We start from the raw sequence: 27,222 nt of genomic DNA, 5'->3' as shown, positions 1-27,222 counted from the left end.
GAATGCCACTATCATTAATTCTGATGAACGGGGATTTGCAGAGTCACAAGTGAGTTCCTGATGGAGCTTCAGAGCAGAGAAAGACTGTTCTAATATGTTCTTTATTATTTATTGAGATCTGTTTATTTATTCATCTATTTGATCTGACATTGGAGGTCTGAGAGCTCATGAAAACCTTATGAATTCCACAACTTGTTCTGTAAAAACTGCGTCTCAGATGTTTCCCTTTTCAAGAAACCATGAAATGGAGTCTGATTGTATCATCTTAGTGATGTTCTTCCATCCCAGAGCTGAGAAATGTCCTATTTTCAGAGGCGTAAAGGAACATAAAATGGCTAAAAGGAGACAGGTCGCGGAGCGCAGCAGCATTTAAGCTGGATAAACATTTTTCTTTCCGCCTCGTTCATTCTCGCCGTCTTCTGCTGATGCGATGAGAGTGGATGGATTTAGTTAAACTGGGAGAGAGAGGGGGGGGCGGAGCGAGGCGTTTACTACAGTGTGTGTGAGGAGGAGACTGGGAGAGAGGAGAGGAGTAGTGGAGAGGAGAGGAGAGGAGAGGAGAGGAGAGGAGGAGAGCGCCGGGCTGGACGCTGAGACCGAGCTGCTGCCGCTGGAGCCTCTGAACAAGTGTTGGGAGGAGAAGGTAAGAGCAGCTCTACTGGACTCACTTCATCTTTGATCTGGGGGGATCTGGTGCAGCGATCGAGTTCTGCAGACTTCAAAGCACCAAATCATCCTCTTGTTTTTGATGTTTTCCATTGTCACTTCCAGGGATGCGTTGCTTCATGTTTGCTGATGTCTTTTAATCCCCTTAAATGCCCTTAAATGCCCTTAAATGCCCTTAAATGCCCCTTTTCTGCGCCTCCCAACAATGAGAAAGATCTGTTTCTGGTTCCAACCTTAACTTCTTTATTCTTGGTCCGTCCAGCCTCACCCCTCACCCCTCACCTCCAGGCTCACTCCTCACCCCTCACCTCCAGCCTCACCTCTCACCTCCAGCCTCACCCCTCACCTCCAGCCTCACTCCTCACCCCTCACCTCCAGCCTCACCTCTCACCTCCAGCCTCACTCCTCACTCCTCACCTCCAGCCTCACCCCTCACCTCCAGCCTCACCCCTCACCCCTCACCTCCAGCCTCACCCCTCACCTCCAGCCTCACCCCTCACCCCTCACCTCCAGCCTCACCCCTCACTCCTCACCTCCAGCCTCACTCCTCACCTCCAGCCTCACCCCTCACCCCTCACCTCCAGCCTCACCCCTCACTCCTCACCTCCAGCCTCACCCCTCACCTCCAGCCTCACCCCTCACTCCTCACCTCCAGCCTCGCCCCTCACCTCCAGCCTCACCCCTCACCCCTCACCTCCAGCCTCACCCCTCACCTCCAGCCTCACCCCTCACCTCCAGCCTCACCTCTCACCTCCAGCCTCACCCCTCACCTCCAGCCTCACTCCTCACCCCTCACCTCCAGCCTCACCTCTCACCTCCAGCCTCACCCCTCACCTCCAGCCTCACTCCTCACCCCTCACCTCCAGCCTCACTCCTCACCCCTCACCCCTCACCTCCAGCCTCACCTCCAGCCTCACCTCTCACCTCCAGCCTCACCCCTCACCTCCAGCCTCACCCCTCACCCCTCACCCCTCACCCCTCACCCCTCACCCCTCACCTCCAGCCTCACCCCTCACCCCTCACCCCTCACCTCCAGCCTCACCCCTCACCCCTCACCTCCAGCCTCACCCCTCACCTATAGCCTCACCCCTCACTCCTCACCTTTCTTCAGTCCATCTTTTTTTTTTTTTTAAAAGGGAGGAAAGTGACTTTTCCCAGCACGTGAAGCTTCTAGATCTAATTTTAGATTTGGTGTTTAGAGCACTTCAGAGGTGCTGCTGGATGATTCTGTTGTTTCCTGTTTCACTTTTAAGTGTTTCTTTTGTACTCCATTAGCCGCGCTCTCCCCCTTATCTGTGGCACGTAGCTGGTTTCTTTTTTCCGTTCTGGATGATACAGTGAGTCCATGTTGCCGGGGGTAACACGTGCTGGTAACACGATGAAGCTGAGGAGAGGAGGAAGCCCTGCTTTCTCTGGCTGCATGCGTGAAATCCATTTAGGATGCGGACACTCATGTCCTTCCGTTGGGTCCATTGCCCTCTGCCATGTTTGAGGTTTGTTGACCCCCGTTTTCTTTCCCATGCCCCCTGCAATCCCGGCTGAATGCCCCCCCCCCTCAGCTGCATCGACTGCAGAGCGTGCAGTGGAGGTGGGCGGCGGATTAAACAACCTGCTCCGGCTGATTCAGCCCCCCCCGGTTGTCTCAATTCAAGGAAAATACCTCTTAGATGTGCAACTTTTAGTGAATGTTCTTCTAAATGACACCATCACACGATTACAGCGACATTTCTAACCATTTGTGTCACCGTGACGACAGATTTCTGTCTTTTAGAGTCAAAATTTGTGTGTGAATTAATGAGGAACGCATGAAAGAGACCACGGCGTTGCATATTAATATGACCATGGCATTAATATGCTAATGACGTATTAGCGGTGTCAATACCTTGTGCAGATTTTAGGACTTTAAAGATTATTTCCAGGCAATGTCATCCGAAGGTTGCGCAGGAGGGTGTGATTCCGCAGAATTACGGCTCATAACGGAGTTCTTGTCCTGGCGCTCCCAGAGAGAGGAGCAAAACACGTGTTTTCTGAGACATATTCAAATCATCTCCCTTTCAAGTCTGCTCCGACGCCACCAGAATGACGGCGAGCTCTTGCTGACCTGTTCGCTCGAACCTCCTCATCCTCTCCAGTCAGGACTCTTGTGCGTCACTTCTCTCCCCAGCATTAATTGACCTGCCTCCATTTTAGCTCTGCAGCTGATGCGCTCGTGTTCCCGCACGATTGATTGGCCCTCAGTGGGTCTGTCACCGAAACGTAGCGTCAAAAAAAAGAGACTTTTAACAGCAGCACGGAGGGAGCGGATCACCGGCCGTGTCAACAGGAGAAAAACTTCTCGCTCCTGCGGCGGCTGTGGCGTCGCCGCTGTGTTCACAATCAGAATCTGACCTCTGCGCACCACACGGGTGGTGGCTCGGGCACCAAACGTGCCAGGCAGAGGCCGTTACCTGACCCGAACACATCTCGACCTATTGAAGCAGAACCAGCGTTGACCTCCTGACCTCTTGGGAAAGGAATGAAGCCACCAAAATTGGGAAAACTCAGCTTCAACTTCCTCGAGGTAATGAAGAAGCTTTAAATGTGACTATGGAAGCCATGGGTGCCCTTAGCTTTTACTGTATGGACTTGAACGCAGCACGCTCAACATGTCCGTGATGCATTCAGGGAGTCTTTGGCGTAATGGCCAGATTATTCGTAATTCTGAGCATCTTTCACCAGGAAGTATCAAACAACCATCAAATAAACGGGGGAGGGGCTCTGGCGGGATTAAGTAGGCGGCGATGCACATCTGCAGAGCTAAGCCCCGTAAGCTGCTTCCTGGTGACTGGGACCAGCGTCTGTGGAGGAGTGGAGTGACGCGGCGCATGAATGGACGGGCGCTGATGAACAAGTGCCGGCGGATGGATGTGGGAGGTGTCAGCTGCTGCGCCGTGGCGGGGGGGTGTCGTCCGTGGGCGGGATGAGTGTGCTGAGGAGATGACGACATGTGTTGTGCAGCTCCAAGCTGGGCGCCTCTCTTTTAGGGGGGGGTTCGGGGAACGTTCTCTGGACCGTAAATAAGCGGGACGTTCCCGTCGGAGCCACGGAGGTTTTCCTGAGTGGACTAACCTCCTTTCATTAGAGCAAACGGCTGATCCAAACCCTCCAGCTACACTTTTAATGGTCTGAGCTCAGCGCGAAGACATGAACACGAAAGACCTCCCCATCATCCAACATTTATTCGATGGGGCGCGACTACAAAGTTGGAAGTACCGTAATTGTTTTCTTAATAGTGGCTAAAGTCGACTCAGGAGGGGAGACGCAGGAAGAGGGCTGACGTAGGTTTCCTTTCTGCAGCGCATCCACACAGTCACACTGTGTGTGTTTGCCTCTGCGCCGACACAAATAAGAGTGTGTGTTTAGGCATAGCGTGTGTGTGTGTGTGTGTGTGGAGCCCTACAGCCTGCAGCTATTAGTCAGCCCACATATAGTCGCATTGAGCCAAATTGCCTGGGTTTCCCTTTACTTCGTGTCATTCTTTGCTTGTCTCTGTGCTGCTGACCTCATGTGACAGGTCCTCCCACACACAGCGCACACTCTTTTGTGTGCACGTCAGTGTGCTCCGATGGTTAAGGATTATAGGTTGCTGATTCACAGCGAAGATCATCATTTGCCTGCTAATCAGACACCCGAAATGAAGCCGGTTGGTTCTAATCCGATGACAAAGAAAACAGATTTTTACAGATGCGTCGCCTTTAGCAGAGGACGCCGGTCCAGTGAGACGCGTCATCCGTGACCTTAACGTGTCACTGGGACTCTGTCTGTGCTCTCGAGGCGCCGCCGGATTCGGTTTTCTCAGCGTCCGCGTACGTCACCCGCTAGCATCCTCCCCGCGACCTCCTGTGAAAGCGCCAAAGGAAAACCAGTTTGGAAGTCCAGTCCAGTCCCCGCTGGACCGGCGTTGGACATGTTGATGAGACGGGAGGTTTCCTGCTGCGTCCGTCCGCTCCGTCAGCCTTTCAGCCTGATTGCCGCAACGCAATCAATGCCACAAAAATACAGCCTGAGCAGCAAACGCAAACGTTAGCAGTTAGCAGAGTGCCGCTAACAGAGCCAATAACAACAATTAACTGATGGCGGATCCATCTACGGCCTGATGGATCCACTTACTGCAGTGATTGGTTTCATAATTCACCGTTGGTTGAGGTGTGTGCTGTTCCATCTCCATAAAATGGCCTCTCTGGCGCTGTTAAGTCACTTTCTGTGCCCGTTCCCAGTTAAGGGAGCAGACCAGTGGTGAGTGGGGAGCTGTAAATTACGGCTTCCCTGTAATTGTAGAGTGGTTGACACCCAGTTCACCTCACTGGCTGCGACCTATAATCTAAGCTCCACACACGCTCTCATGTATGTGCACGCACACATCGGGGTTGGAAAGTCTTCCACGCGGGAGGTCGTTCAGCCAACCGACCGGCGACGCGGGCCCTCGCTGCGGTCTCCCTTAATTAAAAGCACAATCAGAAGGAATGATTTGTATAAAAATGCGTCTCGGTGCCCCGGGAGACCTCGGCGAATCCCCGGTGTTCTCTGGATGGCCCTCGCCGCGTGCAGAGCGCATTTAAAAGCCACTGACATTATCTGCACTTTCGCAGAATCATGAAATATTAACGGGCCGATCTGGTTCGCTGTGTCAGATCCATATAAATGAAGGCGCGCTGTAAAAAAAACAACCTTAGCATTGTTTTAAGGTCAATATCAAGCACAGAAGGAAACTGCTTTGATCAATGTGTCCCAGTAATTAGTCTCAGTTGACTCGCTGTTCCGTCGCCGCATCGATAAAATAATCAGCCGGCGCCTCTAATGATCGCTTGGCGTTTTATTTTCTTCTTGTCGACCACATGAAAGCGGAACATACTCGCTCTGAATCACTGGTGAGCCCAATGCTGACGGACCATAATGCATCTGGACTAATTACCTCTCAGCAAGCGGGGGCCACAGGCGAGGACGCGCCAGAGTCCGGGGTCGCGGGGTCGCGGGGTCGCGGGGGGACTGAAGTGGACGTGCTGGCGCGTGTCGGCGGCCTCCGTCCTCCTCGGTGGACGACCCTGAGGATGATCCGGGTGTCGTGTCCTGCCGGGGGCTCCGAGCGCATCGATCCACTGTAAAGCAGCGGCGGCGCCGGTCAATAGTCAATTTGCACTTCACATGTGTTTGCGTGCTTGTGCGTGTCGCTTCACTACACAGTCCTACTTTTGTGACTGTATTAAATTAAACGTCTCGTTATCCGGGAGCTTCGCTGCTTGTTGTTGTTGTTATTATTACATATAAGACACTTTTCACTGTTTTTCTAATCAAGTCATGAACTTAAACACTATCTTTGTTCCCCCTGACTGAACCAGGCTGTTTATGGTTTAAATCTATATTTTTTTATTATAACATATTTTCTATTATCTGCTTGACACCATTTTTTTCATGCCTGTGTGATCCAGGAGGCAACTCCTGTGATTTGATGCATAATGACAGTGTGTGTGTGTGTGTGTGTGTGTGTGTGTGTGTGTGTGTGTGGTGTGTGTGTGTGTGTGTGTGTGTGTGGTGACTCACAGGCTGAAAGTGTCTGATATTTCTGGACGTTTCCATTCTTACTGACCCAAACTGTCTCTGTGACTCTGAACCCTCAGAGGCAAAACATGTACACACACACACTAACCTAACCCTAAACTTAACCCAGTCCTAACCTTTGAATAGCCCTGTGAATTTGTAAGGACCAGATAAAATGTCCTCACTTTGCTAGAAGAATGCATAGTTTCATACTCAACACATAGCATGTGTAAGAACAAATGCATGTCAACCTGTTAGGCTGCTCCCTGCGCTCACACACACACACACACACACAGCCACTGACATTTCCATGCCTCAGGAACAGAGCAGCCAGGAATGATGGAGGACGCTGAGCCTTTAAGCGAGTGATGCATTAAAACCCTCTTACTCAGCAGCCTGATCCTCATCTAACGTGGTTATTAATGATTATTTACTCCACGGCAGAATAAGTGAGCAGCACATAGATGATACTGTTGGAGCTTTTATAGACGGGCCCTAGTTCTAACCCCCCCGAATGGACGCTTGGCATCATAAAAGGGGCCCGGCGCTGCAGCGTCTCCTCTCATTGTTAGCGGGAAGAGTTGCGCAAGAGAGGGAGCCGCTGAGGTCACGCTTCCTTCTTAACAATATCCTTGTGAAAAGATAATGAGCGCACGTCTCCTCGGCGGGAACGTCTCCGGGCGTGGACGCTGCAGACCTGACTCCAGTCCAGGCCCGCCGGTTCAGCCTCCATTAGCAGCCTCATCTATGGGGGCCGCGCGGCTCTCGGTCATAGCGGCAGGAGGTGTGGCAGGGCTGACAGTCGTCATGGCGATAATGGAGCAAGAGCCTCGCAGTCTTCTGCTGAGGCGTGTTTCTGTCCGATAGAACTGGAACAGCTTTGTATGATTGTAAAGTCCACTCAAACAACTGGGAGATGTAAACCTGCTGACTAGCGCAGCCGCGGCTGCTAACCGTTGATCCATCCCTTCCGAGGCACATTCTGCATCTCCAAGGCTCATAATTATGCGCGGGACAAATATAGCCACCTTGATTAAATCTAACAACCTCCTTTTTGGTCCTCCCCACCTCCCAAATGGGCGAGGGCATCTTCGCGGTATCTGTAAACACATCAGAAAATGGAGCTCGGCGCGCACGGCGGAATAGCAAATATGTAAATTCCACGATGACGTAACACCCAACATTTGCTGCATAGTCTGAATAAATGTATTAGCCACCAGAAAGAGGAGGATTTGTCAAAAACCTGAAAACGACTCATTTGTGATGCGTCTCTCAGGAGTTTTGCAGAGTTGTGCACGCTACCCTGTACGTGCTCGCTCCCTGCACTTAGCTTAGCTCGCTGCTTCACAGCTTTGTTCACAGCCGTCCAGGCTCTGCAGAGGGCTCCAGCTCTCTTTGATGGTCATTAAAGCCGGGGAAAAACACTGAATACGGCACTTTTGTCTGACGCTCTTGGCTTTTTTTAGTAAACAGCGCACAGCAGAGGCAGCCCTTTGATTAAAACCCTCGTTTGAGGCCTTTAAGATAACGCGATGGCACGTGTTAACATTGCAGGCAGGATCCTGAATGACGGAGGCCGTCTCCACTCACACAGAGGAGGTTTTGGTCGTTCTTCTGATGATAATAATAGAACCTGAGGAGAAGCGCCGTCATGCTCGCCGCTCTTTTGCAGTGCCTTGTGAGATTTTCTTCAAGTCGGACACGTGGAATCAATAACAACCTTATTAGCGTTTGCTGGTAAAAGGCCACTCTGACCTCACAAAATGGGTTTACCGCCCTCAGATGAGGGATGCGACCAACGGTAGCCATGACAGAAGGTCTGGAAAAGCGATGCAGTGGCGCCATTTTGGATCTGCAGGGTCAGCGGTCAACCGCTGATCATCATTCATCGGCGTGAGTCGGGGGGAGGAGAGGAGACGGCGGCCATATTTCATGTTTGCTCAGAGCCTCTAATGGCAACGCTAATCTGTGGTGCTCACCCTGGACCTCTGCCGATTGTGGATCTCCTCCCCCATCACAGGGCTGTTAGCTCCAGATCTTAACCAACCCTGTCAGCTGTTCTCTCAGTCAGGACATCTGTTATTAAGGAGGCCAAGAGTTCCTTGTAAACACTTTTGCTGTTACTCAGCGTCGCTTTTGGGTGGAAAATGTTTGCGTCTGTGCTCCTGTCGGAGGGTTTTAGTGTCTTCGTCTCCTTAGCGGTGCACTTTTGTTTTCCAGTCTGAGCGGCGCTTTTACGACTTCGGGAGACAGACTCTGCACGCTCGCGCCTCTTCCAGATTAGGTGGACGATGAACGTGCCTGGCGGCCCCCCAGGGGCGGAGCTCACGGACGAGGAGAAGGAGATCATCAACGGCGTCCTGGCCCGGGCAGCCATGATGGAGAGCAAGGAGCAGGAGAGGATTGGGTGAGGGGGGGACAATTGTCTCCCATTAGTCCACCACTCACAGATGCTCCCCAGCTCAGATGATTTGTCTTTTTATAAATGTTTGCACCTGCACTCACGCCCATTTGCATGTCCTCGCAGGCGTCTCTCCAGTCGCCTGGACACTATCAAGAAGACAGCATGTGGCGACGGACACTCACACTGTCTGCTGTGTGGGGCGTCGTTCGGGCCGCAGGGGGTCACAGCTGTCCTCTGCGTGCAGTGCAAAAACGTAGGTGGACTTCTGTCTTGACGCCGCCGCAAATAAAGCCTTCACAGCACGCTTTAGCATAGCTTCGACAAGGACGCGCAGGTTTCCTGTGGCGACGAGCGCCCAACGGCCCGTATGCTAACACCCTCTGACACGCGTGTGCGTTTCCATGATTCCATGTAGCGCATTTGTGCTCCTTCTTGTCCACGCCAGCTCAGGGGAGATGCCGATGCTCTCTGAATTGTAAAGCTCTGCACCTGCCGCCAAGGATTCTGCGCATTTATGCATTTATTTGCTTCTTTGCAGCACATTTGCAGCAAATGCGGGATCTACAGCAACAGCCGAACGTCTCCCGTGTGGCTGTGCAGAATCTGCCAGGAGCAGCAAGAGGTGAGAGGAAGGAGGTATCAAGGCCAGAGAATACAATTATGGGGCCAATCTCTGAAAATATGTCCCTTTTTCCCATCACATGCGCCACTTTGCAGTTTAGCCTCCAGTAGAATCGCATTTCACTGCCCGCTGACCTGGAAAATTAGCTTCAATTGATACTTTTGACCATATCTGGATTCACTTATTTCATTTAAAAATTGCTTAAGATCTTGATTAAAATGAAGCACGAACGGCCTGGTTTCGACGACGCAGCCACTCGGGTTGGGGGGGGCCGTGCCTCATCATAACTCATCAGCTTGTTTTCGAGTTTTTGCTGCAGGGACAAATACTGAAAAACCTCCAAGAGGAACGGAACGAAACCTCCCTCTGGTCTGTCTGCGTGCAGATCCAGAAGCGTTCGGGCGCCTGGTTCTACAAGGGAAGAGACCAGCAGTTTCTGCCAACACCGTTCCCCCTGTCCAAACCTCCGCACTCCGAGAGCTCGGAGCCCGGAGGCCCTGTTGGAGCGCGGCCGGCCAACAGCCAGCTCCACGGTACTTTGACGAAGTGTTTGCTAACATATCAAGACAGTAATTCAAGTGCTGCGGCTAATAAAACGAGCATAGAGGGAGCGTCAAGAGCAGCTGTTGCAGTTGATATGTTGTCTCCTCAGAGTCGCGGCAGCATCATCTTCATCAGCAGCAGCATCATCTTCATCAGCCGCCGTCTTCCGGCTCGGGACAACAGGAACAGACAGCAAGAACAACGGCTGACGGCCGTAACGAGGCCCAGCCTTCGCCAGCAGCCATGATGAAGGCTGAGAGACAGGCGTCAGCCTCCAAACCCCCCCAGCAGACAGCCCCCGCCTCAGGTAAAGACGTGCCGCTCCCCCCCAGGACCCAAAAAAAAGGACGTGCAGGTCGATGTGACGTGCTGGTTTTTAATCACAGCGGATCAGCCCCGTACGGGGAGGGGGGAGACGCCTCCTCTGCTGGTGGAGGACAAAAGGCAACCTGTTGTCTCCGCTCCCAGTTTTCCTGCAGCCAAAAGTGCTCCGGCGGCCAACAACCCCGCGTCTTCCAGACCCCCGCCGGCCAGAACAGAAGCGGAGGATAATGATTATGACTCGGATGATGCCAGTAAGGCTGCTCCGGAAGTGTCCGCAGCGTCCTGCCGTCCACGACCGTCAGAGCTGATCTGCTTCTGTCTTTATTCCCGCAGCCACTCTGGGATCTCTGGAGTTCAGCCTGCTGTACGAGCAGGAGAACCACACCCTGCACTGCTGCATCATCAGAGCCAAGGTAAGGCAGGAAGTGCTCGGAAAGACCCAAGAAAGAGCAGGGAAAATCCTCAGGGTCAGACCAGAATACAGGACAGGATAATCCAATCACTCCCAATTGAATGGGGGGGGTCCACTATTTTAACTTCTGTGTCTCAGGGTTTAAAGCCGATGGACTCCAACGGACTCGCTGACCCATATGTGAAGCTGCACCTCTTACCAGGAGCCAGTAAGGTACTGGACTCTCTGACCCTGTTCCTCTGTTTGTATTAAACACGATCAATGTTCCCAACCCTAACCAAACAAAGAGGATCATCAGTGCCCTCGCTGGTCCCACCAGCCCCGGGGAACAGTACCTGGTTCACCCACCGTGGGTGGACCCTGCTGCCCCTGTTCCCCACACCCGGATCATTGTCCTGTCTTGATCCCTGTCACAACCCGTCCCTCTGAAACACTTCTCACTGTCCCTCAGTCCAACAAGCTTCGCACCAAGACGCTGAAGAACACCCTGAACCCGGTGTGGAACGAGACGCTGGCCTACTACGGCATTTCTGACGAGGAGATGTCTCGCAAAACTCTGCGGTAGGAAAACCTCGATCCGTGCAGATTCATAGGGATGAGCCACGGCGGGGCCGGTGATGGTCGGCGCTGTCGTCTTCAGGTTGTCGGTGAGCGACGAGGACAAGTTCGGACACAACGAATTCATAGGAGAGACGCGGGTCGCCCTGAAGAAGCTGAAGTTCGACGAGAAGAAGAACTACAACGTTTGTTTGGAGCGAGTCATTCCGGTAAGTTAGAAAATTGGAAATATTAATGAGAAAACGCCAGCGGGAAGAAACCTTGAGCAGGACGAGGCCTCTACATCCTATACGACGACCTCCCCGTGCGGCTCGATGCATCACAATCATTACGTCGGTGGTGCCGACATCACTCACGGTAACGGTTATTCCCGGTTCCCTCCCCTCACAGGTGAAGAAAGCTGTGGGCCAGTCCCGTGGAATGGCGCTCTACGAGGACGACGTAAGACTCTTTCATGGATCCGAAGCTCTTGTACACGATGGATTTTCTGCTGCGCAACTCAATACGCTCGTTTAGTTTATGGAGAATATCGAGTTACCGTTGTGAATACTGCTGATATTGCATATTCTGGCGTGCCGGCGTCCAGGAAACACTGGTCCGACACGGGAGGATGAGGTATCAACCGGACATGATCGAATTTTCCGATCGATGGCATTAATATTTACAGTTTGTTCTTTTATTGAATCCTGTCAACTCATAATGACAGCACACACACACACACACACACACACACACACACACACACACACACACACACGCACACACACGCCGGCAGCGTCTCTGGTTTCCTGCTGGGGGAAACCGGAAGTATGGGAACGTGTACTTCCTGTGTGCAGGTGAATGAAGGCGAGGACTCTGAGGACCGAGGCCGTATCCTGGTTTCGCTGCTGTACAACAGCCAGCAGGGCCGTCTGGTCGTAGGCGTGGTCCGCTGCGCTCACCTCGCCGCCATGGACTCCAACGGATACTCCGACCCGTTCGTTAAAGTGTATGAGCTCCAATATGAGCCCTTCCCGCGCTAAAATTCTGCCTCCAGGCAGGATTCTGCTCGTGCTTACGAGCTTTTTATCACTCTGCTGCAGGTGTCTGAAGCCAGATATGGGGAAGAAAGCTAAAAACAAAACCCAAATCAAAAAGAAGACCCTCAATCCAGAGTTTAATGAGGTCAGTGCTTTCTATCTACGTGTCCTCACATCCTTTTGATGAATTTTTACACGCATTTTGACATCTCAATGTCCTTTCAGGAATTTTCTTACGAGATAAAGCACGGCGAGCTAGCCAAGAAGACGCTGGATATCTCAGTCTGGGACTATGACATGGGAAAATCCAACGATTTCATTGGTAAGTGTGTACACTGCCATTCTATAGGATCAAGCAGAAGCATGTTAGCATTAGCCACCATCCTGACCTCGCACATGTCCCTGCCTACAGGGGGGTGTCAGCTGGGCATCCAGGCTAAAGGAGAGTGTCTGAAGCACTGGTACGAGTGCCTCAAGAACAAAGACAAGAAGATCGAGCGCTGGCACGTTCTCCTCAACGACAACTCGGCCCAGTTTGAGGACTAAAGCCTCTTCCCGCGTCGTTCCCCTCTAGCGTATCGTCTTCCCCGGATAGACCCATCGTCATCTCCCTTTTGCCTAGTTTTGCCCCCAAAGCGCGAGGACGTTTCAACATTTTCGCCCATTTTGGCGACCTGCTTCCTGAAGTCCTTCAGCATTGGCTGAACCCCCGCCGGTGACCTCTGACCTGTCTCTTCCCTCTGACCTGTCTCCCCCGCGATGCTCCGCGTCATCATCACGTCACGTGTCGTCTGCCCAGCTGTGTCGCCGCGCTGTCCCAGTGATCGCAGCAGCAAAATATTAGTTTCTCGTGCACGCCGTGCGCACAGATATTACATGTTCGTGTTCCTGAAATCGCCGCTATGACGCTGTTATTTCCCTTCTGCTTTGGTTGCTCTGCATGACGGTTTATCATGGAGAACAAGTCTGCTCGTGTCACATAAATAAAGGTCACCAGACTGATTGCGCAACATTACGAGAACGCTATATTTGATGGCGGGCCGCTGGGCATTTCCAGCTGTGTAATCACTGTTTCGCACCATGGTTTGGCACTGATGCATGTCTGAATTCATGTTGTTGCACACGTGTGGCTAATTAATAAAGGCATCATCATCGCCACCGCCGCCCCCATCGTCATCACGCACCTTTTCCTGTCCGCATCATCGGCGCATGTTGGTGTTGTGACATGGCAGAAACTTTGCCTGGATCAGGTGAGGTCGGAACCAATCAGAGCGGAGCGACACGCGGCCAACGAGGCTTGAACTTTGACTCGTCTTGATAAAAACTTGACATCTGTCCAACTGGGTAAAAGTTTGTATATTTTTACCCTCGAGGGTTTGTGAGTACAAACAGCTTATTGCTGATCGATAGAATACAGACGTGGTGGGAAAATCAACCATTTACAGCTGAGAAAAATCGATATCTATCCATATAGTTTAGAACACACAAGGAATCAGACTAAAGAAGAAGAATCTGTCTATTGTGACAGCGATTATGTTCATTTTAAACCTTGAGGCCTTCAGGCTCAACTCGCTGACATTACTGGAGGCTGTGTCACGCTTCTGGATTCTAACCCCCCCCCCCCCCCCAAGACACCCACTGAGCCTGTCACTCTGCACAACCTCCTGTCAATAAAAACTCCAGTACAGCAACCTTCAGATTGACAATGTGATGTTTTGCTTTAGGCGGAACCGAATATAGAAATAGAAATAGATTTCTTTTTCCCCTTCAGAGTGAGAGGTCTTATCAGAAAGCTTCATCCCAGAAGAATCACAGATGCCTGTTGTTTCTTCAGAGTGAGAGGTCTTACCGTCACAAACTCTCTGGCTCGTCCCAACTCTTATTGCTCTTTTAATTTAATCTTAATGTTTGATCTTGTAACATTTAAGCCCTGAGAAAAAGCACCGAAAATGTTATTACATGAATTACACGATGTACAGCAGACTTGGTCAAGGCCAAGCACCTTTGGCCTTTTTTATTTGTTGTACTTGTCCTAAAAGTAAACAGCTCTACAAAAATGATCAATAATTGAGGCATCAAATGCATTTTTGTCTCCATATAATCCATCTTTAAATGGAAGAGACGTTCAGATGTACCATAATTATAAGACGTTTAGTGCTAAAAAGATTTTTTTTTAAAAAAAAAAAAAAGCAGTTTTATTGTTCTGATATACAAAACTATAACATTTTGCGCTTATCCTCAGTCAGATCTGACTATGAAACTAATCGGGGTTTTGTATTGATGCCAACTTGTATAATCGATATATGACAGTGCCAGAGAGAGAGAGAGCGATGGTTAGAGTGAGATCACGTGATTGCGGCTTATTTAATGTTTATTTGCGATCCACTGGGGAGTAAATACTCCTCCCCTCTTCTCCTTTTCAACCTGTCAATCTGCCATCACTCCTCGGTGATCAATTTCTTTAGATCTGGAGCGGAATTGCCCGGTTGCGCCCTCAGCCGCGGTCATGGCGCGCTTTGCTCCGCTGCTCGCCGCTATTCTGTCGTCATCGCTGCTTCTCCGCTCACCCGCTGAAGCCTCCATCTTCTGCGCCCGGAGGAAACTTTTGTCCGCCGAGGGAGTGCATTACACGTTCCTGCGGAGCCCCCCCCAGCAGGCCCCTCCATCCCTCCGGCTCTACCAAGGCTCCTGGTCTCACAGGCGCGCTCTGCTCAGCTGCGCCTGGAGCGATGACGCAGCAGTCATCCGCGATTACTTGTCCCTGTGTCGGGAGCGCGCACGGGAATTTTCAGATCACCTGGAGGAGAGTTTAGATATCGACTCGGCGTTCGGAGCAGAGGATCCGTGCGTCTCGCTAGCGTCTCCGAACCTCGGTGGGCCCCCGGGGAAGAGGTCTTTGAGGAGCGCGGACAGCTCACCTCCTGGGGCGCAAGAGAACGGGTCAAAGGGCAGGAGCCTCCATCGCGTGAAGCGCGGATTTATTGTACCAGGAACTCTGTGGTGCGGATCTGGCAACAAAGCCCCTTCACTTGGAGACCTGGGTAGGTTTCCGCCTGAACAGAACTAGTTTAGTTTGACACGTGTGCACAACGCCGTGCGTAACCCCCCATGTGTTGCAGGCCTTTTCACAGAAACAGACAGCTGCTGCCGCGAGCACGACCAGTGCAAGAACACCATTCTGTCCTTTCACTCCCGGTTCGGCGTCTTCAACAGCAACATCTTCACCATGTCTCACTGCGACTGTGACAAAAAGTAGGCCCCCGTAGCCTCCAGCGGGTCCTGGCCGGGCAAACTCAAACGCTGTTGTTGACTGTGGGCAGGTTCCGCAGCTGTCTGCTGGAGGCTGGAGACAGCATATCCCACGTGGTGGGTTACACCTTCTTCAACCTGCTGAAGATGCACTGCTTCGAATTCTCCCACCGGCTCCAGTGCGCCCAGAGGAACTGGTTCGGCATGTGAGTGGGACACATTTATCCTCTCATCTCTGAGTCGGGGCTGGCTGCTGCTGGTGGCAGTTTTAAAGGTTCAAGGTCAACCCAGGCATCACTATCACCATGGTGATGAGAGCGGGGCGTTATATTGTAAATGAAATAACCTGTCGGTTACTTAATTTGATGTCTTCATTTCGGAAATGACTAAAGGAAACATTGTTTTTCCACCATTTTGTCCAATGAAATTGGAATTGAATTCCCCCGTTTCAGGTGCAAAGAGACTAAAATGGCTCTCTACGCTGACGTTCACCCCCCAACGCTGTATGAGGCTCCCTCCCCAGCACAGCTCAACCATTCCGGCTCCATTAACACCAGCCTCCCTGAAGAGCCGACGCAGAACAGCACGACACCGGCGCAGCTTCCCTCCGGCGCCTCTGCAGGGTACACCCTCCACACACCCCCTCCCCCCACCTCCTTCACTGAAGATCCGACTCCAGGCCGGAGTGGCCCACCGGACCAGTAACGGCTCAGGAGACGTCCCCCACCGGGAATCAACCTCTGTCTGACCTCAGAGGTAGCTCCTATCAGTGACGTCATTCACACACAGTCAGGAGACGTTTGACAGCGGCGTCTCCCCTCCACAGGAATGCAGCAGGCATGTTCTCTCTACAGGGACCTGGACCAGTGCGGGGCCAAGATCCCCCCCCTGCAGAATAGATTCGGCCTCCACAACCCCGACGCCGCCACGCTGTATCACTGCAACTGTACCAGCAGGTACCACGAACGGGGACAGTTTTTGCCCCCCTTCCTGCTAACGTCTCCCTCCTCCCTGCTCCTAAAGTGGGCCAGGAGCTGCGTTACACAACGCTGCGACGCTGCGTGGCTCCTGGACATTATCATACTTTGGTGTTTGCACATCTGCTCTGTTTGGTTTCGACTCCCCCCCCCATCGTCACTCTCTAACGCGTTTGTCTGCCGTGCCAGATTATTCCAGATGTTGGCTAATCAGAGACCACTGACAGAGGTGCACGCCGCTCTGCTGGGACGCGTGTCTCCGTCCTGCTTCCTGCTGCGGAGCTGCACAGCTGGCAAAATGTGAGTCGCAAACCCAGATGTGTCCTGACTGAGCTGGAACCTCAGACTCAGGGTGGTGTTACACCGAATGAGATAAAATATCATTATGTAATATACTGAAAACAAAAAAGCTGGTCAGCTGAGTGAAGATGCCTATCATGCATATATGGGGTGTGTTATGTAATTATTGCAATGCTAAACTCTGTTTCTGCCTTTGTTGAATAGATGTGCAGTCGTCCAGGTGACGGCCCAGAGTAACGCACACGCGGTGAAACAGCGCCACCTGCAGGTCACGAGCGGGAGCGCGCGGAGGCCAAAGAGAAAAGACAGAACCGTCACACTTCACAAAATGTGTGTGAGGAAGGTTGGAAAACTAAGAGCGGGGTGGAAAAGGGAGACCAGAAAACAATAAAGACTCCCAGCAGACAGCCGAAGGGCAGCCTGATGTGTCATAGACGAGACACCCGCTTACTTGTTTTCTTTCCTAAAGAAAGATTGGCAGGAATACACCCTATACGCAGGGACACACACACACACACACACACACACACACACACACACACACACATTCACTCACTAACTCACAGGAGGGATAATTGAAGTTTCCAATCAACATAATGTCATCCGAGGCCACTGCGCCAAACTCTCTCCTTCATTTAAGATATTAAAATACGACAGAAGAGGAACAAATGGCACCAACAGTTCTGCTGATGTATCATTTCACATCAATTCACGGCGCTCAAAAGGAAATGAGCCTGAAATAATGAACAGAGGAAAATGACAACAGTTTAAATACTGTTGCCTTTATAAATTATTGAGGAACTTTTTCCCTTTAGTGTCTTTCTATGTAGCAAATGTCTAAATGTTTGGTTAAGGTGACTTTCCCTTATGTATTTTAATGTATTTCATGTTGTGTTGATGGTTCTCTGCTGTAAATCAACTGCATTTTTTAAACAAGGGAAAGAAATGTAAATAGCTGAATATAAAATAAATATTGATGCGTCTTAAATTTAAGATAAAATCACGAATGAATATAGGAAAAATCAAAATGGTTTTGTTGTTTTAAACCTGCAAATGTGACTTTAATATCACATTTATATATGAAAAATCTGACTTTCTTATTAATTATTATGCCAGACTAAAGATTATAGATAGAGGAATAAAATGTGTAATAATAAATGTGATTAAAACTGGGTGTAAATATAAAGGAAAATTTGTGAGGAAATAAATCTACTCTAAGAGTTCATTTATTTAGCCGGGTGATTCCTGTACTGCAGCCCTCCACCAGGGGGCGCCGCAACGTCCTCGTCTTTGAAGCCACTGTAATTATGATGGAATCTGACGATCTGGCTGTCAGAACGCGCCGCACCACAGACCTTTTTAGGCATTTAATAAGCATATTTGTCCAAAAAGTTGCAGGAATAACCTTGATGACCATCGTCACATGACAGCGCGGGAGAGATTCCAGGTTCTAAAATGATCCCGTGGGGGATCCAGTGGGGGATCCAGCGTGTGCGCAGGAACAAAGCGGATCCGTCAGGTAACTCAACTCCCCTCTGATGTCACCAGCAGTAACTGAAACCCTGCTGAAGGCTGCAGCCATGGAGCCGACCGGATCCCCGCCTCTCACCGGACAGAAATTCCGCTGTGTGGAGAAGCTCGGCCGGAGGAACATGGCGCACGCACTCTGGATTAACTTTTTTCCAGGAAAAGCGGCGCGTCGTGGCGCAGAGCTCCGCGCAGTTTGTCGCTGAATGCTCGTCGGCACCGCAGCCTGGCCGCTTTTCTGCCGGACGGTGTGTTTTCCTGCCTCCCTGCTGCTCTTGTGGGATGAAAGTTTGGGCGCTTTAGGGCAGGATGGAAAAGCAAAGGGCAAAGAAAGAAAAGGTAAGGCTGCAGAGGGACGCGGCGGCTCCTTTATCCGCGGAGTCCGCTCAGCGAGCAACAGAACAATCCGAACCCGGTCCGGTTCTACGGGAGCAAAGAAAGACAGAAACACACAAGTTAAGAAGGCTGAGGCTCAGTATAAAGGGAGGGCAGCTCCAGCAGGGGAAACCAGAGCTCCCAGTTTACCTCAAGTAGCAATAACAGCAGCCTGAAGCCCTGCGGTATAAGATCTGCCCTTAGTCTGACTAAAGTTTTCACTTTAGAGTCTCTGGGAGTATCAAACATCAGTTATTTAGGGATTAATCTTTATTTACTTTAGGGGGAAGACACATACGTGAATAGGCAATTAGGCTCAAATGATCTAACATAGAAAGAGTAAAACTGTCAACAAACAGGCAGAAATTTCTGCCTCATTCTCTCATTATTGTTAGATGCTGATATTAAAGTTTCCTCATCAATCAATCAATCATTAGCAATGGTTGATTAGCGAAGTTGCTGCTTGTTAAGGGATTAATTAGTGTTAATTAATCACAGCTTTTATTGTGAAGTGTGACTGTCACTCTTCAACAGCCAGTAGCCAGTCATCGCCATGGCAACCAATGTCACATATACAAGAGCTTCTGATTGCGTTCTACATTTACAGACTTTGTTTTTGTTTTTTCCCTGACAAATATAATTTATAATATGGATACATTGCACTAGATAATCCGGCATTAATTGTAGTATTAATACTACATTAGTAAATAAATAAACTTTATGACTTATGGGAATAATATTATTGGATCAGTAGATCTGGAGGAAGCTTTCCAGTTATCGTCAGGTCATCTGGGCGATATTGTGTCTGTGTTATTCTCCTGGAATGCACTCCTAACCTGGCAGGGAGGAATACTGGAGACACGTGTGTGTGTGTGTGTGTGTCTGTGTGTGTCTGTGTGTGTCTGTGTGTGTGTGAGTGTGTGTGTAACTGATGATTCCAGACATCCAGAAGTGCTCACAGTCATACAGGAACTCAGTCTTTGGCAGCGCCTGAATCAAAACGTGCAGCGTGGACCCAAACGCAGCGCTGCTCCAGGATCGAATGACGGGGGACACGTGCACGACTGTCCCGTCCTGACGTTTACGTCCATGTTGCACGCTTCGTCGCACGCCATGTGCCAAACGCGCGCGCGTTTGTGGGTGTAAAAGTGAGGGCGGAATGAACGCAGACGTGATGCGTTTGCTGTCCCGCTGTGACCTCGGCGTGTTTTTGTCTGTCCAGGAATCAAAACTGGAGGCTTTGATTTCAGCGAGGACCAAGGCCGAGTTTGTTGGTTGCTGTTTGCTCCTCGGCCTAAAATGACAGAACCGGAAGCTAATTTAACTTCCTGTCGGATATGAGACGGCTCCTGAAGTGGTTTGCTCACAGCACCAACGGTTCCAATAAACAGGCAGCTGAGGACGCGTGGATCCTCTCCGGGATCCGACGCCGGTCATCGAAGCAGCGCTAGCACGATTAGCGCCAGCTGAGAGGAAGAGTGAGGGCGTCAGGTGTGACAGGAAGTCCTCTGAGGTGCTCAAACACAGAGGCCGCAGGGGCTCCAAAGACTCAGGTGGAGATTTTGTGTCCGCAAACACAAAACCCCGTTCACGTCTCCAAAATGAACCGTCTGCGCGCCTCTTCCACAGGTGAGCAGAGGCTTCAGACTGTTTAAAGATGGCCAGTGTCCATAAGCACCTCTGTGATAAACCGTGGCCACGCTGAGCTCCTCTGCGTTGCTGCTTTAACCCGACTGTTGTTGGGCTGTAATAGGCTTACAGATTTACGTCTTAGTTCCACACGCGTGATGTGTGGCCCTCTCTGTTTATTCCAGCCGACGGCGCTGCGGCAACGTGTTAAACAGCCCCCTGCTTCATGTCCCATCCGTCATATCTGGGCTGAAGTTTGATGGTTTGTGGGGGGGGGGTGAACAGAGCTGAGAATAGGAGCCGGAGTTGTGTTCTGCTGCGCCGGAGGGAACAGGAAAGAGGAGAAAGCCGCTCCTCGCCGCCGCGTTCCCAATTTGCCGCACGCGTTCATAAAACTTTTCAGCGCGTTCTGAATCACCAGGATAAGTGAGTCCGGAACCGCTCATTAAGTTTACGGCGCTCTGGTTTCCCTCTGCGTGTGGAAGCATTAGCGCTGTTTGTATTTGTCTGTGAAAGGCCTAAATGAGATGCTCGCTTATGCTCCGGCAGAACACGAGATGAGCAGCAGTTTTTACAGTAAAACCGCTGCGTTTGACCCCATCGACCTCTCGACCTTTAGCCCTATCAGAACCGTCATCAGGGTCCGTCTGTGACACCGGAGGGGCTCGATGACACAGCGGCTGTGCGCCGTAGGGAATTAGCATTGTAAAAGAAATTTTTAAAAAAAACAGCTTTGTTTCTTTTTGAAATGTCTGCACAAATCTCTAATTGTCGCCCATAAAATTGACAGGTGTGTGTTGCGTAAGTCCGCCGGCCTTCACGGTTTAAAATCCCGCATTTTCCCGACACTCCTGAAAGTTTCCCTTTGGCTTTATTGAGTGAATCATCTGTAAAGTTTCCAAAACTTTCGATTTTCTTGCCTCTGCAGAATCCCTACAGTCTGCATATTTCATTTATAAGCGCGCACGCGCCCGTGCGTGCGTGCGTAATGAAAGCCTTGGTGTAAGGCTCTGGTGAGGGAGACAAATTTGGAAGCACCAGATCAGGGAGGGAGCCACTTAAAGCTACAGAGAACCAACCTCAGCGAGCAGATTCTGCAGAAAGTTGCTAACTTTTGGAGGGTGTGACGGAGCTGGAGGAGATAAACAGAAGCTTCGTCGGGGAGTCTGACTCTCCTCCTCTCCCTCTGAGGAATTCAAAGCCTCACCGCTGCGCAGACAAGAAACGGTTTTTTCTTTTCTCTTTTTTTTTTTGTTCCATTTGCCACAGACTGACACAAACGCAACATCCATCCCCGATTCATGCAAATGAGGCTTCTGTCGTTTTGATGTCACTGCGGGCGGGATTCTGCTCTCAGCGAGCTCCTTTTGGGGAGCCAAGAGCACATTTTCTGGGAAAAGAACATTTGGTTTACAGCTCAGAATCCGTCTGACCTGTCAGTTCGCGTTTCAAATGTTTGCAAGCTTGAAAGAATACGAGCAACCGGGCGCGTGTAAAAGGCTTTGGAAACGCGCTGATTGGTGCAAACCTTCATCTACCATCTGGAATCTTCTCATCAAAATCAGGCTCTTGTGGGCTAAACACGCAACTGCACTGGCTGGATGTCTTCATTCAGCTTTTACAAAAGGTTCAAATCAATATCCAACCAAAAATAAAGTATAAGACAATTTGAGGATTCGTTCTGTGACCAGCTGAGTAACTGTTGCTCCTTCTCTCCTCAGTTCTCTCTTTTTGGTTCCCGCTCCAACAACAGGACCGCCACCAGTTCCACCCTCCTGTCCTCTCCCTCCGTCTCTGTGACGCCGTCGCCCCACACCTTCAGGCGGGCCGAGCGGCCGACCGGCTCCGGCGGCCTCAGCAAGGCCGAATTCCTGGAGCGCGTCCGGCGCAGTAACCAAGCCTGCCAGGAGGGGGAGTACGCCCTGGCCGTGCGCCTCTACACCGAAGCCCTGACCGCCGACCCCCAGAACTGCATCCTGTACAGCAACCGCTCCGCCGCCTATCTCAGGTTGGGCCAGTACAGCACCGCCCTGGATGACGCCATCAAGGCACGTCTGATCAACCCCAAGTGGCCCAAGGTAAGTGGTCCGAGCCCCGGGCGTTCCATGAGCGGGGCGATTGATGGACAGTTGTTACACCGCCTGATGTTTTTTAAATGCAGCTTTTGGTCATTGAACGACCTCCACGTCCGGTTTTCCACCGGTCGGTCGGGGGTTCACCTCCGGGTCGGCGATCCCGCTGCAGCTTGTCGCTGGTTGTAATCTGGGCTCCTCTTCCTGTGGTTCCGAGTCCGTTCCAAACAGCTCAGAGAAGGAAAACAAACTTCACATGCGAGTTTTCCCTCTGCAGCCCCGGTCAGGCCGCCTGATTTGCAGTTTATTTTATTGTTAGCGGCGTCCACTGGCTTCTGAATCAGTGCAGCGCTGAGATGGTGGGAACTCCCCGCAGATGTTGCGAGAGCGACTGTGAGAGAGGAGGAAGAACTCTGAAAAGCCCTTTTTTTAATGGGAATCAGAGACAACGGTCTTTATTTCCGATGATGGCAACACGGATGTGGATGTTGGTAGAAACCTCAACAGCGTGAACGTTTCATTCCTGCTCTGGTGCTGATGAAATGGCGACGTGCAAAACTGCTTCTGTTTCTTTCAATTATTCGCGTTTCTGTGCCGAAATCAACGATCTAACCTCAGTTAACTTCAGCTGCTGGAGAAATCTAATCAAAGCTCCTCTGTTTGAAGACGAGGAGGCCCAAATGCCAAAATGTGCTACAGCTGTAGAGTTTCTGAAAGCTCATTTGGGTTTGGCTATTCAGCTAATGGTTTTCATTCAGGGGGCGGGGCTAAGGGATGTATGGACATATTTATTCCCTCGGCCCGCTTCAGTCTATAGAGATGCCTGATGAAAAGGCCTCAGAACAAAAGCCGAAGGGAGAGAAGTTCGTTAATTTGAATGACTGGAAACTGCATCAACCACTTAGAATCTGAAGTGGCCCTTTTTTTTTGGATTTTGTCCAGTGTAAGGAAGTGAAGGATGGTGAGTGGAGCCCCTGAGAGGCATTCAGAGGGGGAAGCAGGCAGGCAGCAGACTGGGCTCACCAGGCTACCCTGTCTGGATCACCCCACTTCCTTTCTCTGTCGGAGAGAATGGACGGAAGCACCGCTTGGGTGTGTTGCTGTGAGGATGTGTGTGTGTGTGTGTGTGCGCGCTGCGTGTGTGTGTGTGTCTGAGAGAGGGGGGGGGGAGCTCTGCACGGCTGTTTTGTTTGTGAAACCATAGCCAGGCCTTGGCCCGAGTTTGGCACCTAAAGACAATAACAGAAGCAACATTCCACTGCGTGCGTGCGTGCGTGTGTGTGTGTGTGTGCGTGTGTGTGTGTGTGGTGTGTGTGTGTGTGTGTGTGCGTGCGTGCGTGTGTGCGTGTGTGTGTGTGTGTGTGTGTGTGCGTGAGAGTGTGTGTGTGTGGTATAGTGGCAGCGGGCTGGTCGATGCGTTCGCCGTGGGTCAGAGACAAGGTCAAGACTAATGAAGTGTCAATAAGAGTGAGTCTGGCTGAAAGAGGCCTTTATTTCTTTCCTTCTGCCCTCCGCTGGGCAGCCCCATTCTGCCCCCGGCGGCTTTTCTGTTGGCAAAACACTCGCCACACACTCGCCGCGTCTCTGGCACGCGCGGGCGGCGCCGTGCGTGAGCGTTTATAGCTCCGCAGGTGTGTTTGTGCCACAGCCCCGGCGGCGAGAGCCAAACCCGCCTCATATTCTAATGCTCCGCCTGCTTTGATTGGTGCTCCTCACCTCCGAGGAGCTCTTTTGTTCCTTTGTGATTCAAATGAAGTCGCATCACAGAAGTAAAGAAGCAGAGTCGCTCTCCTCCCTCGTCGGGGGGGTTTCGTGCGTTTTCTTACATCTTCGAGATGCGGCCGGTCTGAGAAAGTCTCCGCGTACGTTTCCTGTTTGGGCTCTCGCATCAGGACGCCTGCGTGGAGCCGAGGAGAGGAAGGAGGCACAGCTGCAGGAGCCTGACAGATGTGATTTAGGATAAGCAGGCAGTGTGTGTGCGTGTGTGTGTGTGTGTGAGTGTGCGTGATGTCAGTGGAGGCTTGTTTTTGTGTTGCTTGTGTGAGGTAACTGAAAATTAAAAATAGCACAATAGAGGCAGGAACGTTTGCGTTCTGTCCCAGAGTGCGTTCTAAACTTCCAGAAGACTTCATTTTAATAATTCTACACTTTTTTTGCGGTTATCTGACAGATAATTGCTCTTGCTCACGTTAATAAGACCCATTTTAGGGACGGACCTCACGCAAAAAGCGCCCAGTCTTCTGGGGGTATTTCATGCTTTTATCTGCCTTCCTGAAAAGGTGAGGAAGCTCATTGGGCCGGCCCCTTTAATCAGGAGGGTGTGAGCCCCTCTCCTTCAGTCAGAAAATGTTCCTTAATATTCCGCTCCGGGACTGAGCGCCGCCGCCCGCTCTGAAGTGGAAGCCAGCCCAGATGGCGTCCAGCTAGGCCTGTTTGTGCAGAGGACCGCGCAGCCGCTCGCGCTCCCCCTGTCATTAAGAAACTACTCTCCGACCACATGATGCAAAAATATTACGGAGGCACATGCCAGAGAAAGCAGAGCGGTTCTTGAAGCGAGCGGTGAGGGCTAGCATCGGCCCGAGCAGGAAGTTTTCCACACACACAGAGTTCAGGCTGTAACCTGAGCAGTTTGTCCGGCTCCTGTTTGGGCCCGAGCAGACTTTAGACCCGATAGGATGCGTCTGACGAGTCACTTTCCCTTTCACGGCTCCCATCCCGATGTTTGGGGGTGTCGCAGATGTCTGAAACTGGAAATAACTTCTGGGTCAAATCCAGTTTCCTGTGGGGATATTTCATAAAGTCTCTACCTGCAAACCTAAATCACATGTTTGGCATCGACAGAATGCGACCGACATCTGTCTTTTATTATCTTGGTGCTGGAAACGGGACAGAAAAGTGATCCCATTTGAGAAAGATATACGCGTGTGACAACCTGGAAGCTGGGAAAACTGAGCCTTGGCTCAGTTAATTAGAGCTGATTACTTCCTCAGTTTTCTCTGATTTGGTTTTCTGGCACAACATCCTGGACGTCTCCACGGGGAAACGAGACAACAATATTATCCAGAAGACAACAATATAACCCTCATCCTGGTTCGACAGGCTAGTTCCACAGGCGGCCACTAGAGGGCAGCACCAGCGTACCGGGCCCTCTCATGACCCTCCACATCTCACGAGGCTTTCCTGGGTTCTCAGAGCTTCTGAAGATCAGCCTTCCTTCATCATATCCTGCAGCTAATTCCCCCAATTAGCAGCAGCAGGGACACTTGAAGCTTCTTCCCATTTCTGTCGCAGCCATGTGGAGAAAAAGCAGCCGCTGCCTCACAAACGCACGACCTGCAGAGCGTCATGGCTTCTGACTGGGGAGCGGCTGAGCTGTCGGGTATTAACCAGAGGTCCTGCGTCTCTGCCTCCAGCGTGGACGCTGGGAAACGTCTCACTCCACCACGGTCTGCTGTCTCAGCAGCTGGAATCTATTTAACCCACTTAAAAAAAAGAAAGAAAGGATAAAAAAAAGCTGCCGCTGACTTGGTTTCTGTTGTCAAAGAGATTTGCAGAGGAGGGAGCAGATAACAGCAGCGGGACATAATGAAGGGATGACACGCTTGGGCTTGGACGCGGCTCAGCGCCTCTGCTATCAGATTATGGGATGGCTAAGAGAGATGACAAAGAGCGGCAGCAGTGAGACTGGCTGCAGACACGCTGTCACATGACCGGCGAGCTGCTGTCAACGCCCAGATCGTCGTCCTGTGTTTAACGCCTCCGTCTCGTGTATCGACGCAGCAGATAAACGGGACGAATTAGAGAAGCTCCGGCCCCTCGCGCTGCAACATGATCGATAAAGTAATTTCGGATCAGCTATTCATCCTCGGAGGAGACGACGCCTCGGTGAAATAACCCGCCTCTGCGGCGCCGCCGCCGGGGCCGAGGCCAACGAATGATCGTGCTCCGGGAGGCCGTGATGTCTGTGGACGCGGGCCCGCTTCGTCGGATCCTCCGTCCCCTCCTCCCCCTCCTGGGGTCAGAGGGCAGCACTTTCATTTGGGAAGACCGAGACCACCGACCAGCTTCCTGCTCCAGGTTCTCCGGGAGACTTGGAAGGCCGAGTGCCCCCCCCCCTCCCTCCCATTAGGATCCCAAACCCTGAGGTGTTTGAGGACTTTTCTCTGACCTGGAGTGGACCACAGCCTCACACAGGCAGCCGAAGAAAAAACGAGTTACCACGGCAACGCCGGATCAAATAATGATTAATCTCTCTTTTGTTGATCCGCTCTCGGTGTTTACGCCCTCGTGTGTGTGTGTGTGTGTTTGTGTGTCTATTAGAAAGCATCACAACATGAAGGCCAAACACACAAACACAACAAACGTCCAGATTTACTGCGGCAGGCCGGCGTCCTCGACGCCTGCGGACGTTTCAGGACGCTTCTGCACGACGTAGCCTGATCAAGGAAACTCTCCAACGCACGAAGTCGGCCAAGAAGGAGCCCAACACATGTACAGGCGCGTCAGTCGCCGCCCAGGCCTCGCCGTCGCCCGGGCCCCGTCACAGAAACGCCGCTGCGTCCGTCGTGTTCCAGCGGCGCCGTCGAGGCTCAGCGAGTGCAGCTCTCAGCACTTCCACCATCACAGTTCTTCCCCTCTTATCTTCAACCCTTGAAATTAGGAATTCATGGTTTTAAGTGAAACTCTTCAAATGCTTTTTTTTTAGAGAGCGGAGCTGCAGAGAGCAACCCACCCCCACTGAGACCCTTTATTTTAATCAGAGCTCTGTTGATGTGTGGGGTTAGCTTATTCCTGCCATGCTTCACGTTGAAGTGAAGCCATGTTACATTTCCTACATTTTCCTGCTGGATTCGAACCCTTTAACAAGCATTAAACACCTGAGCCTGCAAAACGATCAGAAAATGGGAAATGTTCCCCCCCGAAGTGTCATTAAACACAGGCTGTCGTCATACAAAGAGATACAATTTTTCA

The 27,222-nt window shown here is 51.3% G+C and overlaps 3 protein-coding genes across 4 annotated transcripts in view; all 3 read left to right on the top strand.

Annotated features, from left to right (window-relative positions):
• Nucleotides 1-496: 496 nt before the first annotated feature.
• rph3aa (rabphilin 3A homolog (mouse), a) lies at nucleotides 497-13,813 on the top strand. Its single transcript, XM_057018881.1, has 16 exons — nucleotides 497-643; nucleotides 8,461-8,647; nucleotides 8,768-8,897; nucleotides 9,183-9,266; nucleotides 9,652-9,799; nucleotides 9,919-10,116; nucleotides 10,196-10,384; nucleotides 10,467-10,546; nucleotides 10,684-10,758; nucleotides 10,997-11,106; nucleotides 11,186-11,312; nucleotides 11,494-11,544; nucleotides 11,940-12,091; nucleotides 12,186-12,267; nucleotides 12,348-12,444; nucleotides 12,535-13,813. The coding sequence occupies exons 2-16, from the start codon at nucleotides 8,532-8,534 to the stop codon at nucleotides 12,666-12,668; spliced, it is 1,773 nt and encodes a 590-aa protein (XP_056874861.1). The 5' UTR covers nucleotides 497-643; nucleotides 8,461-8,531; the 3' UTR covers nucleotides 12,669-13,813.
• A 496-nt stretch (nucleotides 13,814-14,309) lies between these two features.
• Nucleotides 14,310-17,088, top strand: pla2g3 (phospholipase A2 group III). Its single transcript, XM_057019619.1, has 8 exons — nucleotides 14,310-15,163; nucleotides 15,242-15,374; nucleotides 15,443-15,577; nucleotides 15,824-16,073; nucleotides 16,115-16,127; nucleotides 16,198-16,327; nucleotides 16,538-16,648; nucleotides 16,853-17,088. Exons 1-8 carry the CDS (start codon nucleotides 14,629-14,631, stop codon nucleotides 17,037-17,039), a joined length of 1,494 nt encoding a protein of 497 aa, XP_056875599.1. The 5' UTR covers nucleotides 14,310-14,628; the 3' UTR covers nucleotides 17,040-17,088.
• An 884-nt stretch (nucleotides 17,089-17,972) lies between these two features.
• Nucleotides 17,973-27,222, top strand: part of ttc28 (tetratricopeptide repeat domain 28) — a 52,793-nt gene continuing 43,543 nt past the window's right edge. For both annotated transcript variants that reach the window (XM_057018875.1, XM_057018874.1), the window contains exons 1-2: nucleotides 17,973-18,514; nucleotides 21,901-22,257. In XM_057018875.1, the coding sequence (XP_056874855.1) occupies nucleotides 18,485-18,514; nucleotides 21,901-22,257 (387 nt within the window). In that variant the 5' untranslated portion in view covers nucleotides 17,973-18,484. The remainder of the gene's footprint in view (nucleotides 18,515-21,900; nucleotides 22,258-27,222) is intronic.

The sequence above is a fragment of the Takifugu flavidus genome, chromosome 20 (genome assembly GCF_003711565.1).
Source record: "Takifugu flavidus isolate HTHZ2018 chromosome 20, ASM371156v2, whole genome shotgun sequence".
NCBI lineage: Eukaryota > Metazoa > Chordata > Actinopteri > Tetraodontiformes > Tetraodontidae > Takifugu > Takifugu flavidus.
This window is presented reverse-complemented; position numbering and strand designations above follow the sequence as displayed.

Excerpts from the sequence above, each read along its gene's own strand:
- rph3aa (XM_057018881.1), top strand. The coding sequence starts at position 8,532 with ATGAACGTGCCTGGCGGCCCCCCAGGGGCGGAGCTCACGGACGAGGAG. Across the intron at positions 10,385-10,466 it reads TTATGACTCGGATGATGCCA|CCACTCTGGGATCTCTGGAG; the intron begins GTAAGGCTGCTC and ends TTATTCCCGCAG. Across the intron at positions 12,268-12,347 it reads TCAATCCAGAGTTTAATGAG|GAATTTTCTTACGAGATAAA; the intron begins GTCAGTGCTTTC and ends ATGTCCTTTCAG.
- pla2g3 (XM_057019619.1), top strand. The coding sequence starts at position 14,629 with ATGGCGCGCTTTGCTCCGCTGCTCGCCGCTATTCTGTCGTCATCGCTG. Across the intron at positions 15,375-15,442 it reads CACTGCGACTGTGACAAAAA|GTTCCGCAGCTGTCTGCTGG; the intron begins GTAGGCCCCCGT and ends GACTGTGGGCAG. Across the intron at positions 16,649-16,852 it reads AGCTGCACAGCTGGCAAAAT|ATGTGCAGTCGTCCAGGTGA; the intron begins GTGAGTCGCAAA and ends TTTGTTGAATAG.